The 16022-nt window shown below is 37.3% G+C and overlaps 1 protein-coding gene across 7 annotated transcripts in view; it reads left to right on the top strand.

The window, feature by feature from the left end:
- Nucleotides 1–16022, top strand: part of SESTD1 (SEC14 and spectrin domain containing 1) — a 141134-nt gene that overhangs the window by 57089 nt on the left and 68023 nt on the right. For all 7 annotated transcript variants that reach the window (XM_081814064.1, XM_081814066.1, XM_081814063.1 and 4 more), the window contains 2 exons: nucleotides 7398–7488; nucleotides 12067–12180. In XM_081814064.1, coding sequence (XP_081670190.1) covers nucleotides 7398–7488; nucleotides 12067–12180 — 205 coding nt within the window. The remainder of the gene's footprint in view (nucleotides 1–7397; nucleotides 7489–12066; nucleotides 12181–16022) is intronic.

The following is a 16022-nucleotide window of genomic DNA, read 5'->3' on the forward strand; positions in this document are numbered from 1 at the left end:
TATAGCTTATGGGTATGGGTTTCTGCTTTTTATTTTACTACTTCAGTTTCTCAAATGTGGGCTGATTGGACCTAGTAACTGACCATTCTCAGAACAGCTTACATTTTTTGGAAAAGCAAATAAGCATACTGAAGTTGGTGGCTCAGTAGAAACTATTTTGATGGATAAGAAGTTTGTCTAGGCTGGTCTTTCTTTCCTTTTTAGGACTTTAGATTCAAATGGACCTGAGGATTTACTTATGGATGATGATTGGGAGGCATATATGAAAAGAATATCTTATATTTAAGGAAGTAACAAATAACGTTAAGTCATACAATTCTCATAACAAACTTATGAGTACAGTCATTATTACCCCTCTCTTGTGTATGAGGGATCTGAGACAGAAAGAGTGGGCAATTTAGGTATCTTGACCAAGAGCATGTGGTGAATCAGGGCTAGAGGGGGTTTTAGAACCTGGCAGTTGGGCTGCTAGCCTGTGTTTCTAATTCTGCTTTGCAGCCACCTGAGCTGTAATCACAGTGCAATATCTATTGATAAGTGTTAGTATTTATTCACATTTTTTTTTAAATTTTTTTTTTTTAAAGATTTAATTTATTTGACAGAGAGAGACACAGTGAGAGAGGGAACACAAGCAGGGGGAGCGGGAGAGAGAGAAGCAAGGAGCCCGATGTGGGGCTCAATCCCAGGACCCCAGGATCACGACCTGAGCTGAAGGCAGATGCTTAACAACTGAGCCACCCAGGAGCCCCAGTATTTATTCACATTTAACCTACATCTATCACAGTTGATAATTAACATATGAAATAATACAGTATTATAAAAGAAATACTGAAAACTTTATTTGTCTTAACACTTTCTTTCAACAGTATATTCAGTATATACAGGCAAATCTTGGAGATAATTGCAGGTTCAGTTCTAGACCACTGCAATGAAGTGAATATCACAGAAAAGCCATATTTGCATTTACTTCCTCCACTGAAGTCTTGAATCCCTAAGTCATTTGTGAGGGTTGGAATCAACTTCTCCCAAACTTCTGTTAATATTTATATTTTGATCTCTTCCCATAAATCAATGAATGTTCTTAATAACATCTAGAATGGTGAATCCTTTCCAGAAGGCTTTCAATTTACTTTGCCCAGATCCATCAGAAGAATCACTGTCTCTGGCAGCAATAGATTAATGAAATATTCTCAAATAATAAGACTTGAAAGTCAGAATTACTCCTTGACCCATGGGCTGCAGAATGGATGTCATGTTAGCAAGCATGAAAACAACATTAATCTCACTGTACATCTCCATCAGAGCTCTTAGGTGACCAGATGCATTGTCAATGAGCAGTAATAGTTTAAAAGGTAAGGTATTTTTTTTTTTTCTGGGTAGTAGATTTCTATAGTGAGCTTAAACCTTTTCAGTAAACCATGTTGTAAACAGATGTAGTTTCATCCAGAGTTTGTTGTTTCATTTATAGAGTATAGGCAGGGTAGATTTAGCATAATCCTTTTCTATTTTTTAATTTTTTTTAAGTAGTCTCCATGCCCACTGGGGCTTGAACTCACGACTCTGAGATCAAGACCTGAGCTGATATCAAGAGTCATTCACCTAACTGAGCCACCCAGGTGCCCTGATTTATCATAATTCTGAAGGGCCCTAGGATTGTTGGAATGGTCAATGAGCATTGGCTTCAATTTAGTCACCAGCTGCATTAGCCTCTGACAAGAGAGTCAGTCTGTCCTTTTTTTTTTTTTTAAAGATTTAATTATTTTAGAGAGAGAGAGTGCACATGAGAGAGCATGCCCCTTGGTGGTGGGGGACAGAGGGAGAGGGAGAGAGTTTTTCTTAAGCAGACTCTATTCTGATTATGGAGCCAGACATGGGGCTTAATCTCACGACCCTGTGATCACAGCCTGAGCCAAAGCCAAGAGTCAGACACTTACCTGATTGTGCCACCCAGGCGCCCCTGTCCTTTGAAGTTTTGAAGCCAGGCATTGACTTCTCTCTAACTGTGCAAGTTCTAGATGGCATATTTTTCCAGTAGAAGGTTGTTTGTCTACATTGAAAATCTGTTGTAGAGTGTAGCCACTTTCAGTAATGATCCTAGGTAGGTGTTTTGGTGGAGAACTTCTGCAGCTTCTATATCAGCACTTGCTGCTTTACCTTGCACTTTTACATTATAGAGACAGCTTTCCGTAAGCCTCATGAGCCAACCTCTGCTAGCTTCAGACTTTCTCCTGCAGCTTCCTCACCTCTCTCAGCCTTCCTAGAATTGAAGAGAGTTAGGGCCTTGCTCTGGATTAGGCTTTGACTTAAGGGAATGTTGTGGCTGGTTTGGTTTTCTATCTAGACCACTCAAACTCTCTCCATATTAGCAATAGGAATGTTTTTCTTTCTTATCGTTCATTTGTTCACAGGAGTAGCACTTTTAATTTCCTTCCATAAATATCTCCTTTGTATTTACAACTTGGCTGACTAGTGCAGGAGACCTAGCTTTTAGCCTGTGTTAGCTTTCTTCATGTCTTCCTCACTAAGGTTAATCATTTTTAGCTTTTGTTTCAGAGTAAAAGACATGAGACTCTTCATTTCACTTGAACAGTGAGAAGCCACTGAAGGGTTATTAACTGGCCTAATTTCAGTCTTATTGTGTCTCAGGGACTAGGGAGGCCAAAAGAGAGGGAGAGACGGGGGAACAACCAGTAGGTAGAACAGTCAGAACACATAACAGTAAGTTCTCCATCTTACATGGGTATGGATTGTGGCACCCCAAAAGAATTATAATAGGAACATCAAAGATCACAGATCACCATAACAAATATAATAATTTGAAGTTTGAAATATTACGGGAATTACTAAAATGTGACACAGAGACATAAAGTGAGCAAATGCTGTTGGGACAGTGCCGCCTATAGAGTTGATGGACGCAGGGTTGTCACAAACCTTCAATTTGTAGAAAATGTAGTTATCTGTGAAGTGCAGTAAAGCGAAGTACAATAAAAATAAAATACCTGTATTTAAAATCAGTATTTTCTAGCTTATTGATCATCCAGTTTCATCAGGATTGGAAAGTACGTTAACAATCTAGACTAACCACCTTCTCCATTCTTAATTTTTTTCTAGAAATATGCCAAGTACTTGCCCAGATTAATCTTGATTAGATTACTGTTGATTCTGTAATGATTCAAAATATAAAGTTACCTTTCCATTTTTTTCAAGTTTTGATTTTTTTTAAAATTCAAACTTGAATCTTAAGTAAGTTCTTCCTAATTGTAGAAAAACTCATTTATGTTACAGAATAAACATTAGAATGCAGAGGTTTAATAATTTGCCAAAAATCACATAGACATTAAGATCATAAGTCTTTAGTCACTCAGTAAATATATGAGACCATATAATGAGCTCCTCATTGTTCCAGGTGCTGAGGAAATGGGTGAACAAAGGACACCCAGTTCCCGCCCTTATTATGCACATGTACGTAATGATCCAACTAATATTACAAATAAATTCACAATATATTGGATGTTCATGAATGCTATAAAGACAAAGCATGTAAAGAGTTAAGAGAGATGGCATGTGTGGCAATATTTTACAAAATGATAGGATGATGTTTTACCAGAGATAATGGAAGTGAGGGGCAAGCCGTACATACATCAAATGGAAGAGCATTTAAGAAAGAGCATTTATGACAGAGAGAGCAGTTAGTGCAAAGACCCTGAGGCAGGAGCAGGCTCAGCACATTGTGAGATCAGCAAGGAGGTAGTATGGTGGGAGCAGTTTGAGAGAGGTCCAGAGTTGTAGAACTGTGGTCAGATGAGAGAGGCCAGAATCAGATCTTAGAGGACCTGGTAGGCCATGGTAAAGGCTTCAGTTCTGAAGGAGAAGGAAAGCCATTGTTGCTTTCTGACTAGGGACTGATGTGTAGTGCACCCTCCTTTTTTTTTTTTTAAAGATTTTATTTATTTATTTAACAGAGAGAGCGAGAGAAGGGAACACAAGCAAGGGGAGTGGGAGAGGGAGAAGCAGGCTCCCCGCCGAGCAAGGAGCCCGATGTGGGGCTCGATCCTAGGACCCTGGGATCATGACCTGAGCCGAAGGCAGACGCTTAACAGCTGAGCCACCCAGGTGCCCTCCCTCTAACATTTCTAAAGGCCGTCTCTGTTTAACGCACTGTGCTAAAAGCTGCCAGGATATCAGTAAGATAACATCCTCGCTTTCTGGAAGCATGTTATCCAATGAAGATAAATTGTAAACAAGTAATTACAAGAAAAGCATAAGTGAAATTAGTTGCCATAATATAAGTGTAAGCAGAGCTGTATGAGTGGAAAAGAAGGAACCCTTAGTTGTAATCAAAGAAATTAGTGAAGAGCTACAATGTACTGAACACGAGAAATCCATTGACAGTATGTTTCTAATCAAAGTGAGTGGGCTTGTTAAGGAGCCTCTCCTCTTTTCATAGTAGTTTTAAACTCAGCCACCTCACCCTTGAAAGGCTCTAATGGGGGAGGAACAAGGAGATAGGTGTTAAGAGATTTTTTTGTTATTGTTCTTTAGATTTAATTATAAACATGTTAAAAGCAATAGGAGTTTTCATTAATACTAGTACTGCAGCTCCTCTAACATACCCTTTTATAAAGGACAGAACATCCTTCTAAATTAAGAATGTTAAAAAATACTTGAGGGGCGCCTGGGTGGCTCAGTCGGTTAAGCATCTTCCTTTGGCTCAGGTCGTGACCCCAGGGCCCTGGGATCCCAGGGTCCTCCCTCTGCCTGCTCCCCCTGCTTGTGCTCTCTCTCTCTGTCAAATAAATAAATAAAATCTTTAAAAAAAAAAATACTTGAAACTATCATTCCACTTATAGGAATGAAGTAAAAAAAGAAAGTAAAACAATCCTTTCATGTAGTTGAAAGATCATTTGGTCTTGCAGTTTTCAAATAGTATCTCTCAGTTGTGTATGTATTTTCATTATCTTAGTAAAATGTGAAAAAATTATGATTAAGGCTGTTTTTTTTAAGTACCCTAAAAGATAAATTTAGAGTACTTTATGCCCTTAAGATCACTGCAGATGGTATTTGCAAGCTTCATTATTTTCTTTCTCTTAATATACAGATTAATTTAGAGTGTGCTTTGAAATAAAAATGTGTTATTCGTGTAAAACTTCTTTAACAAAATGGTCGTGTAACCTGTATCTCTGAGAAGCAGATGCCAATTGAGAAGAAAGTACCAAATTATGGGGATGGCACACTTCTCTTGGCTGTAGTACCAGAAAGGGAAGCCTTCTACTGGACAACTCTGTGTGTCTTATCTTCCCCTCCTGCAAATTTCCATAAGGCATTGGTAGAGACCCTGAGTTGCTTTTACTTCTCTGAAGACCACCCAATAACCAGCTGCCTTACCTAGGTTGGTCTCTTTTGGTGAGGTATCCTTACCTAAGTTATTTGTATCCTGCCTAAGTTTTAGTGGTCTTCCTAGATGTCTTATTGGTGAGGAACTCCAAGAATTTCCTCCTTACCTGATCCTATAGCTTGCAATTAGATGTCAGATTTGCTTCCCCAAGCAAGTCTTTATATGCTCTTACTAATCCAAAGTGATCATTGTATTGCCTCACATTCCCCCCACCAAAGAATACTTAGTCCTTTATTTTAAAATGCAAAATCCAAAAATGGAGTACTTCAGCATTTTTTTATTGAGTTGTAATTCACATACTTTAAACATCAACTTTTTAAATTGTACAATTTAGTGGTTTTCAGTATATTGACAAGGTTGTGTGACCATTACACACTCATCCATTGGGCCAAAAAGAAATGCTGCACCCATTAGCAGTCACTCCCCACTCTCTTCTCCTCTTAGCCCTTAGCAGCTACTAATCTGTATGATCTGTCTCTGTGTATTTGTTTATTCTGGACATTTCATATAAATGTAATCATACAATATGTGGGCTTTTGTGTCTGACTTCTTTCACTTAGCATAATGTTTTCAAGGTTTATCCATGTTGTAACATATATCAGTACCTTTTTTTTTTTTTTCAAGATTTTATTTATGGGGTGCCTGGGTGGCTCAGTTGTTAAGCGTCTGCTTTTGGCTCAGGTCATGATCCCAGGGTCCTGGGATCGAGCCCCACATTGGGCTCCCTGCTCAGCGGGGAGCCTACTTCTCCCTCTCCCACTCCACCTGCTTGTGTTCCCTCTCTCGCTGTCTCTGTCAAATAAATAAATAAAATCTTTAAAAAAAAAAAGATTGTTTGAAAAAAAAAAAGATTTTATTTATTTATGTAAGAGAGAGAGAAAGATCCACAGCAGGAGCACGGGGGAGGGGGAGAAGCAGACTCCCTGCTGAGCAGGGAGCCTGCTATGGGGTTCAATCCCAGGACCCTGAGATGACCTGAGCTGAAGGTAGACACTTAACTGACTGAGCCTCCCAGCGCCCCAGTACTTCATTCATTTTTATAGTGAATAATATTCCATTATATATAGATTACCATATTTTGTTTTTCTGTTCATCATTGATGGACAGTTGACTTGTTTCTACTTTTGGCTGTTAGTAATTGTGCTGCTGTGAACATTTGTGTGCACGTTTTTTGTATGAACATATATTTCAGTTTGTGTCATCTTTTGAGCAGTTCCCTTTTTCTTTGGAAGCTCAGCTTCTGTTCCTGCCTACAGAGGCCCCTGTTCTTATAAATCTTTAGCAGTACCATCCTCATACTTGTAACTTTACTGTTGCTTGGTAGATTTAGACATCACTTCTCCAAGAATCCTCTTGAGGCTGATGTGAAAACTTGGAGGAAGTAAAGCAGGATTAGTAAAATCCTCAGGATTGTTGGATTTAAATCTTAGGAAACGGTTTGCTGATTACCTTTCCTATAATGTATGCGATTGATAGAACTTTGAGTGTGGAGAGGTTTCACTACCAAATCCTTGCTCTGCTAAGTAAAACTGCAGTTTCTTCTGTATTGGAGAGAGGTGCCCCTATTTTCTACCTGTTTTAAACTATCACTTCTACTTCTGGCAGGAAGGAGAGGCAAGAAGTATGTATGCACTTGGCAGTCGTTAGTTACATACTTCACTGGAATCCCATTTTATAAATGAAGAAATTGAAAGGCTCTTGAGACTGAATGTTGCTCTGATTTCTCCTCTTTTTAAGACATTGACTTCCTGTACCTTTAGAGTAATTTTCTTGCCAAATTAGTTTGTAAATTGTCAATGCTTCCTAAAATGAGAAAAATCAAATTTCTTGAAGAAACTGAAAGGATACCCTGAAGAATTTTATTAATGACAGTGTAAACCAAACCAAGTGAGATTAATGCTGCTCCATATACGATTAAGCTATAGACTTTATTTAGGATTATAAAGAATAAAGTGTGAAGCCTGTTTTAATACTTTGTATTTTGTTTGTTTGTTTGTTTCAGTGAAAAGTGTAAGGCTAGAGGATTTACCGTGATTGTGGATGGCAGAAAATCACAGTGGAATGTGGTGAAAACAGTAGTCTTAATGCTACAGGTAATTTTATTTTTGACTATTAGGAAATGGCTTTATTTTAAAGCAACAGATAAAGTGATAATGGCAGATGCATTTCATTTATTTCACTGTGCCCAAAATTCTCAGCAGTGACTGAGTTCTGAAATGCACACTACTGGATTTTTTTAAAATTCAATTCTTAGAGGTTTGACTTTGAATAGTAAAATAAATTTCAGACCTATTCTAAAGATTTGTAAATGATCAAAAATAGTATGTCATGTTTAAATAATTTAGTAAGTAGGCCAGTGAGTCCAAAAGTGTGAGATACTGTTGGACTTACCTGGGAGCTTCTGCATGCTGTGATATCTGCATCATCCCCTGTCTACTCCATTCTGTTACTGTAGGTGGGGAGCAGGACTGGGTAAATCTAGTCTGGAAAAGCTTCTCGTGTGGTTCTGAGCAGTCATTTCCTTCTGTTCCTTACTTTCCTCTAAAAAGTACCAGGATTTATGGTACTCTTATTACTTATTTCTCATCCAGAAGAAATGTACTTGACAGCTGTGTCCTTGGGAACTTTAGCAGCCCACAAACCAGCATTTAATAAACAGCTGCAGTTGCAAAGTCTTTGGTCTGATACTAGTCTTTGTGTTTCCTTGTGTTCCTCACAGAAAGATTTCACGATCTTTCCTTGTATGAGGTACCTACCTAGTAAACTTCCGTTGTTTTATTATAAGGGTATTGAGGATGTTGTGATCTGAAACGGAAAAATAAAACATTCGAGTGATTTAAAGGTGGCAGATTGCTCTGATGTGTCTGGGTTTCCTTAGAAAGGCTTTAAGAGAGTGTAGAAGTTAAGTGAGTTAAATAAAAAAGATTATCTAATTTAGATGAAAAAAGTGAAAAGGGCATTCCTAGCAGGGACATTGACTTTAGTGATAGCTCAGAAGAGAAGCAAATAGAATGAAGGGAGCTGATGGCAGGTCAGTTTGGGGAAAATAGAAGTTGACAGTTATATGGGATAGTGAACATTCAGTTAGGTAAATATCAGTGATATTGAAAGAAAGATCAAGACTTTTAAATGAATTGGCAAATAATTAGTAGCTACTTTTGGGTTCTGTGGAAAGAAGTATAATTTCGAATTTTATTTTATTTATTTTTTTAAAGATTTTATTTATTTGAGAGAGAGGGAGAGAGAGAGCACAAGCAGGAGTGGCAGAGGCAGAGGGAGAAGCAGACTCCTTGCTGAGTAGGGAGCCCTGTGCTGGCTCCATCCCAGGACCCTGAGATCATGACCCAAGCTGAAGGCAGACATTTAACTGACTGAGCCACCCAGGAATTTTAAATGATAACTAAGAAGAATGATTCTTTTTTTTTTTTTTTTAGAGATTTTATTTATTTATTTGACAGAGAGAGACACAGCGAGAGCAGAAACACAAGCAGGGGAAGTGGGAGAGGGAGAAGCAGGCTTCCCGCCGAGCAGGGAGCCTGATGCGGGGCTCGATCCCAGGACCCTGGGATCATGACCTGAGCAGAAGGCAGACACTTAACCACTGTGCCACCCAGGTGCCCCAAGAAGAATGATTCTTAATGTTTTATTTTTTATTTGGGATTATTAGGAAAAAGGGATTTGGGGGATGCGAACTAGTAATTTTAGTGCTTAATATGGTTCGGGTAGTGTACTAAACTTCCTATAAATTAATCTCATTTAATTTTATCCTCACGAACTTGGGAAGCAGGTTCTATTATCCCAAAAGATCAGCTGAGGCTCAAAGATTTAATTAATTAATTAATTTTTTAAAAAGATTTTGTTTATTTGAGAGAGAGAGAAAAATCATGAGCAGAGAGAGGGAGAAGCAGACTCCCCACTGAGCAGGGAGCCTGATGCGAGGCTGGATCCCAGGACCCTGAGATCATGACCTGAGCCGAAGGCAGATGCTTAACTGACTGAGCCACCCAGGCACCCCGAGGCTCAAAGATTTTAAATAACTTAACCAGGTTGTTGTAATGAACAAGGGAAAGAGCTGCAGTTGGAACTTAACATGGCCTAACCCCCAAGTCTTGGCTTTATCTTTTACAAAGGGTATATTTACCAATGGGAGTTTGGAGGTGGTCCCCAAATTATCCACCCATTACCTCCTTCTTAAATGTGTGGCCTAAACCTTTATCATTAGAATCACTCCTTTGGGTTGGAAAGGATATCAGTTTTTTAAGGGAGCACAGATTGGTATCCCATCACTTTTTCTGTCAGATATATTGCTAGCACTTTTATATCCCAACCCTGAAGATGAACTCTTCTTGGTAAAAGTTGTTAAAATAACTATTAGGTGAGAACTCCATTAATTATGACCTTGTGTTCTTCCTTTCATCCTGTCATTCAACTGTGTCACAGATGACCTGTTTGGGACTTGCTGTATGAACTGGACTTTGATCAGTGGCAGTTTTGAAGAACAGTCAGTGGATGATTTAATCCCCTCTTGTGATTTCTTTTCTGATAGGTATTTTAACAACTTTTGGATTTATTAAATAAGTTAATTTTTCAGAAGTTGCAATGGCCTTTTGTTTACTCCTAGTCAAACAGTTTTGACATAAAAACTCATTCATTGCTTTTATTTCAAAAGGTACTAGTATTTGGGATCCCAGAGCTTAGTGATGGCTTTGTTTGTAACTAATATTCTCTAAAATGAGTGGTTTGGCTTTTCTTGTTTCTCACAACTTTAATATACAGTGATTTTGAAGTAATAGTCTTCCACAAGTCAATATATAAATAAACCTCAATCTAGCCTAAATTTCCCAGCCTCTCGGATAACTTTTGATACCTTTGAATTTATTTATCTTATTCATAGCCCGGTCATTGCAGGGGGACACCAGATTTGTTACGTGCCCAAAAATGTGCTTAAATTGAAAGATTTCTGTTTTCTCCTAATTAATAATAATTATAACCATATTTATTAGTATTCAGTTGTGCCATTTATGGTCTTGAATGGTATTGAACCCCTAGTTTGTAAATAAAGATTTATTGGAACTCAACTATGCGCATTCATTTATATTTTTTATAGCTGCTTTCATACTGCAATGACAGACTTGAAGTAGTTGCAGTAGAGACTGCATATCCTGCAAAGCCTAAAATATTTATTATCTACACCTTCAGAAAGAATTCACTTATTCCTGGTGTAGAACGTTTAAAATGGTGTGGTAGAACTTTAGAGTCAGACCTGGTTTCTGTTTTAGCACCATCAGTTAACAACTCTGTTATATTGGGCAAGTTTCTTTAGTTCTTTGAAACTCGGTTTGCTTTCCTGTAAAATTGGGAGAATGAGATCTACTTGTTAATGTGAATTCATTTATTCAACAGATATTTATGGAGTGTTTTCTATATGCCAGGCACTGTCATAGGCTGGAGATATAGGAGTCACATGATAGATAAGGTAATTGCCATTTGGAAGCTAATGTTCTACTTAAGGAGTCAGACAGTAAGTAACTAGGCAAATTACTAAATAATGTAACAACAGACAGTGATAAATGCTATGAAGAAAAATACAATCGTAAAAGGAGACTGAGTCAGATGGTGCTACTTTAGATAGGGTAGTCAGGGACGGTCTCTCTAAAAAGGGAATGTTTGAGTAGAATCTTAATGGAGGGAGCATTCTTCCTAGGTGTATAGGGCAAAAAACACTCCCCACAGAGGAAACATCAAGGGCATAAGCCTCAGGTGGAAACAGACTTACTATAGTCCAGGAACAGCTTGAAGCTTAGTATGGCTGTGGTAGGGGAGTGAGCTGAGAGGGGAGGGGTGTGAGGTGAGGTCTGAGGGTCAGTGGGGGCCTGAGCTTGGAGGGCTTTCTAGGCCTTGGTAAGGAGTTTGAATTTTACTGTGAGCATAAGAAAATGTGAAAAAAGAAGGGAGGCCTGTTAAGAGGATATTTTAAAAAGCTGACTAGTTTGGGGATGTTAGCAATGTGGGTGGTAGAAATGGATAGGTTTAAGATCTAATTTAAAGATAGACTGTAGGGGGTTTGCTGATAAAATATATGGAATATTTTATTAACTCAGTAAATGTTAACTTCCATTCTTCTTTAGGTAATATGAATAACCATATCTAGTAAATGTGAAATTGTATTTGTCAGAGATAAGCTCGTCCTCTTCTTCAAGTTAATAATCAAGCAGAATCGGGGCTTCTTTGTATAATGGCCAGTAAGAAATTTATTTTGTGAGAAAATTGATTTTACATTATTTGAAGAAATTCTCCAAGATGATTGTGTTAGAAAAAAATTTTTTCATATAGTAGAAAAACCAAATGTAATAGTTGGCCAATTAAAAATTGTCTTATAGTTTAATCTGAATATATCCCTATTAGAGAGATTCAGTAAAACACAAAAATAATTCACATGTACTGCATATATTACATTGTATATTTGAAATCTTTTCTGAATCAACCTGTCTTTCCAAGTATTTCTTTATTGCCATGTATGTTTTGAAGTTTGGAGTATTTCTTATTATTTTAATTCTTTTCCAAAGGTCTCTTAATTACTCAGTCCAACCATGAAAACCTAGTAATTTATAACTTTAATAAATTATTCACTTTACATGTATAATTTATAATTGTTTTTTTGTATTTTATAGAATGTTGTTCCAGCTGAGGTGTCCCTTGTTTGTGTAGTGAAGCCTGATGAATTCTGGGATAAGAAAGTAACACATTTTTGTTTTTGGAAAGAAAAGGATAGACTTGGCTTTGAGGTAAATACACTCTATAAAAAAGCAGAAATGTGTTGTATCTTTAAAAATAGCATTTTGCAAAAAAAATAAAAATAAAAAGCATTTTGCTGGTATTTTGTTTGCTCATCGTTGGATACTAAGCTGTGCTTATGCAGTGATGAGTCAGTGCCTAAGCAATGATGAGTATGTAATTGACATTCAGATACTTGTGGAATAAATTATGATTCTTTGTCAAAGACCACAATTCTTTCTTGTTTTCATTTGTATCACTCTTTATAAACTTTGAGTAAGTAGAACTTTTTATTTAAAAAAAGAAAGTATTGCATTACCAAGAGGGCATTTAGCTAATACTAGGAAATCCTGGACATTTTGAAGTTGGAGTCTATTTTGTGTGATATGTCATAATTATTTTTAGCATCTGGTTTGGTTTTGATCCATGAAAAAAAGTTATCTATCCTTTCCTATTGACATTATTCTCTTCATTTGTCTTGTGTAAAAATACATTTTATTGTAGATCAGAAAGAAGTCCCAGATGGAATACAAGTTTAAACAATTCTGTCATATTTTTCCTGCCACACCTGTTAAAAGTTTTTTTTTTATCCTTGATACTGTATCTGGTTCTGAAGTATACCTTGCTTGACATTGGTATAGTTAGTTCAGCTTTCTTTTGACTAGTGTTTGCATGTTGTATCTTTTTCCATATTACCTATTTACCTATCATCTGTTTATCTATCTATTTCTTTATATTTAAAGTGGATTTCTTAGAGTATCCTTAGGTCTTGCTTTCATATCCATTCTGACAGTCTGTTCTTTGCAGTGTTTTGTAAGGCCATTTATATTTAATATAATTATTGATACAGGTGGATTAAATCTATCATCTTGCTAGATTTCATGTACTTTTTGGTTCTTTTTTTTTGCCTTCTTTTGGATTATTTTTTATGATTACATTTTATCTCCATTGTAGTTTATATCCCTTATTAAATTTTTTTGTGTGTGCACACCCTAAGTTTACAATATACATCTTTAATTAGTGTACTGTTACCTTCAAATAATATGCCACTTACTATGTAGTAGAAATTACTTAAAACAATGCATATCCAGTACTTCCCATTATTGTCATACATTTTACTTTTACTATTCTGTAAACACACAATAGATGGCTACTATTTTTGCCATTGATAGTTTATTTACAGCAATTAAAATAATAAAAAAATGAATTTCATCTTTCTTTATGCCACTTCTGGTGTTACTCATTTCTTTTTGGAGATTCATCTTTTTGTTTGATATATTCCTTCTGCCTGAAGGACTATCTTTAACATATCTTGCAGTGCAGGTCTGTTGGCATTGAATTTTTTTAGCTTTTGTTTTCCTGAAAAAAACCTATTGTTTCTATTATGGTTTCAAAACATATTTTCAGTGGGTATGGAATTTTGTTTCATTAATTTCTTTGAGCACATTAAGTATATCACACCATTGACTTGTCATTCCTATAGCTTCTGAGGAGAGTTCTATTATTTGTATCCTTGGTCTGCTGTGGGCCATATATCTTTTTTCCCTGTTGGCCACATTTAAGATTTTCGCTTTATTTCTGGGTTTTCAGCATTTTTATTATATAATGCCTAGATGTATTTTATTTGGTATTTGTTCTCTTTGATGTTCTCTGCATTTGTTGGATCTCTGGTTTGATATCTGCCATCAATTTTGGAAAATTCTTAGATATTTGCAAATATTTTCTTTTTATATTTCTTCTAGAATTCCAATTGTATGTATGTTAGACCGTTTGAAAATTTCTCACCATTCTGGGTTGGTGTTCTGTTTTATTTATTTATTTTTTTTAAGTGTTTTATCTCTTTGTGTTTCAGTTTGGGTATTTCCTGTTTATCCATTTTCAAGTTTACTGTTTGTTTCTTTGTCTTTATTGAGTTTGTTGATGACCCATTTGTTGTAGACTTACTTCATCTATGTTACCATGTTTTTGGTTTGTAATATTTCTTTTTTCCCTAATTTTTAATTTTTTTAATTAACATATAATGTTTGTTTCAAGGGTACAGGTCTGTGATTCATCAGTCTTACACAACACCCAGCGCTCACCACAACACATAGCCCAGTGTCCATCACCCAGCCTCCTCATCCCCTGACCCGCCTCCACTCCAGCAACCCTCAGTTTGTTTCCTATGATTAGGAGTCTCTTATGGTTTGTCTCCCTCTCTGGTTTCGTCTTCATTTTTTCCTCTCTTCCCCTATGATCTTCTTCCTTGTTACTTAAATTCTGCATATCAGTGAGATCATATGATAATTGTCTTTCTCTGATTGACTTATTTCGCTTAGCATAATCCCCTCTAGTTCCATCCACGTTGTTGCAAATGGCAAGATTTCATTTTTTTGATGGCTGCATAATATTTCATTGTATATATCTACCACATCTTCTTCATCCATTCGTCTGTCATTGGGCATCTGGGCTCTTTCCATAGTTTGGCTATGGTGGACATTACAGCTATAAACATTGGGGTGCAGGTGCCTCTTTGGATTACTACATTTGTATCTTTGGGGTAAATAACCAGTAGTGCAGTTGCTGGGTCATAGGGTAGCTCTATTTTCAACTTTTTTGAGGAACCTCCATACTGTTCTCCAGAGTGGCTGCACCAGCTTGCATTCCTGATTTGTAACATTTCTATTTGATTCTTCCTTATAGTTTCTATCTCTGCTGAAATTCCCCATCTGTTCTTGCATGTTGTCTTGCAGTTTTTCCGTGAGAACCTTTAGCATGTGTTATATTATCTTAAATTCCCTACCTGATACTTCGCTCTCTGGGTCTGTCTTACTCTAGTTATATTGTTTGCTTTGTTTCCTGACAGTGGGTTGTTTTCTTGGTTTTTGCATGCCTTGTTATTTTTTGTTGCATGTTGGACATCTGTTTAGGATAGCAAAGACTGAGGTAAATAGTATTGTGCCTACACATGGGCCCACCTTGGTTTTTGCTAGGCTTTTAGTGGAGCAAGAGAATTAGCCTAGCCAGGAGTTGAATTGACTTGGGCTTTTGCTGTTGCTGTTATTTTCTTCAGTGCACCACAGGCTTCAGATTCCTCTAGAGCTACTTATGTTGAAGGTGGTGCTAACTTGCCAGAGACTTTTTTTTTTTTTTCCCAATGTTTATCCCACCCTCAACTATAGGTCTTTCCTTTGCACCTTGCCTCAGAAAAGATCTCTTTCCACTATTGACTCCCCATTAGCAAAAGACTGCTGTTCCTTGTTATTCAGTGTTTGTCAGAGGGACATTTTCTGTTGTTCTGGTTCAACCTCAGTCTTAGGCAGGCTTTGTGATGCTGGGTCTAGGGAATAGGGCCCTCTATCCCAGGTTTAGGAGGCCTGTGATAGCCTGGGCTCATCATATATTCTTGTTTCTAGTAGATAGAGGGCTTTTCTTTTCCTTCCCTCTAGCAACAATGGGGCTGTATTTGTCCTCTAAGGTCATCTGGGTTTGCTGCTTTTCCCTCAGGACATGAAGGTTTTTATTCTCTAGAGGAGACAGAGCTCAAGAATCTGGGCCGTCCTTCAGCATCATGCCTTTCCAGTAGTGGCGGCTGTTTGCTTCCCCCAGGCCTGTACTCTGAGAGAGGCTGTTTTGAAGTTTCTTATCTTTACTATCCCAGTCTTTCTCATGATTCCCAGGAGGTCTATGGAGAAGAGCCCGTGAGTGACTGAATTCTTCTTGTGTCCATGCTTCCCAGGGGTTCTGTACTTTTGAATTAGTTCACATTTGGCCTGTAGCCGTTCGTTAAAAATGTTAGCTGAATTCTTACCTGGCCTGTATCATGGCTAGCATTTTCCCCAGGTAAGCAAATGCTCCAGCCCCATCTTTTCTT

The sequence above is a fragment of the Leptonychotes weddellii genome, chromosome 3 (genome assembly GCF_054177405.1).
Source record: "Leptonychotes weddellii isolate Sample4059 chromosome 3, ASM5417740v2, whole genome shotgun sequence".
Taxonomy (NCBI): domain Eukaryota; kingdom Metazoa; phylum Chordata; class Mammalia; order Carnivora; family Phocidae; genus Leptonychotes; species Leptonychotes weddellii.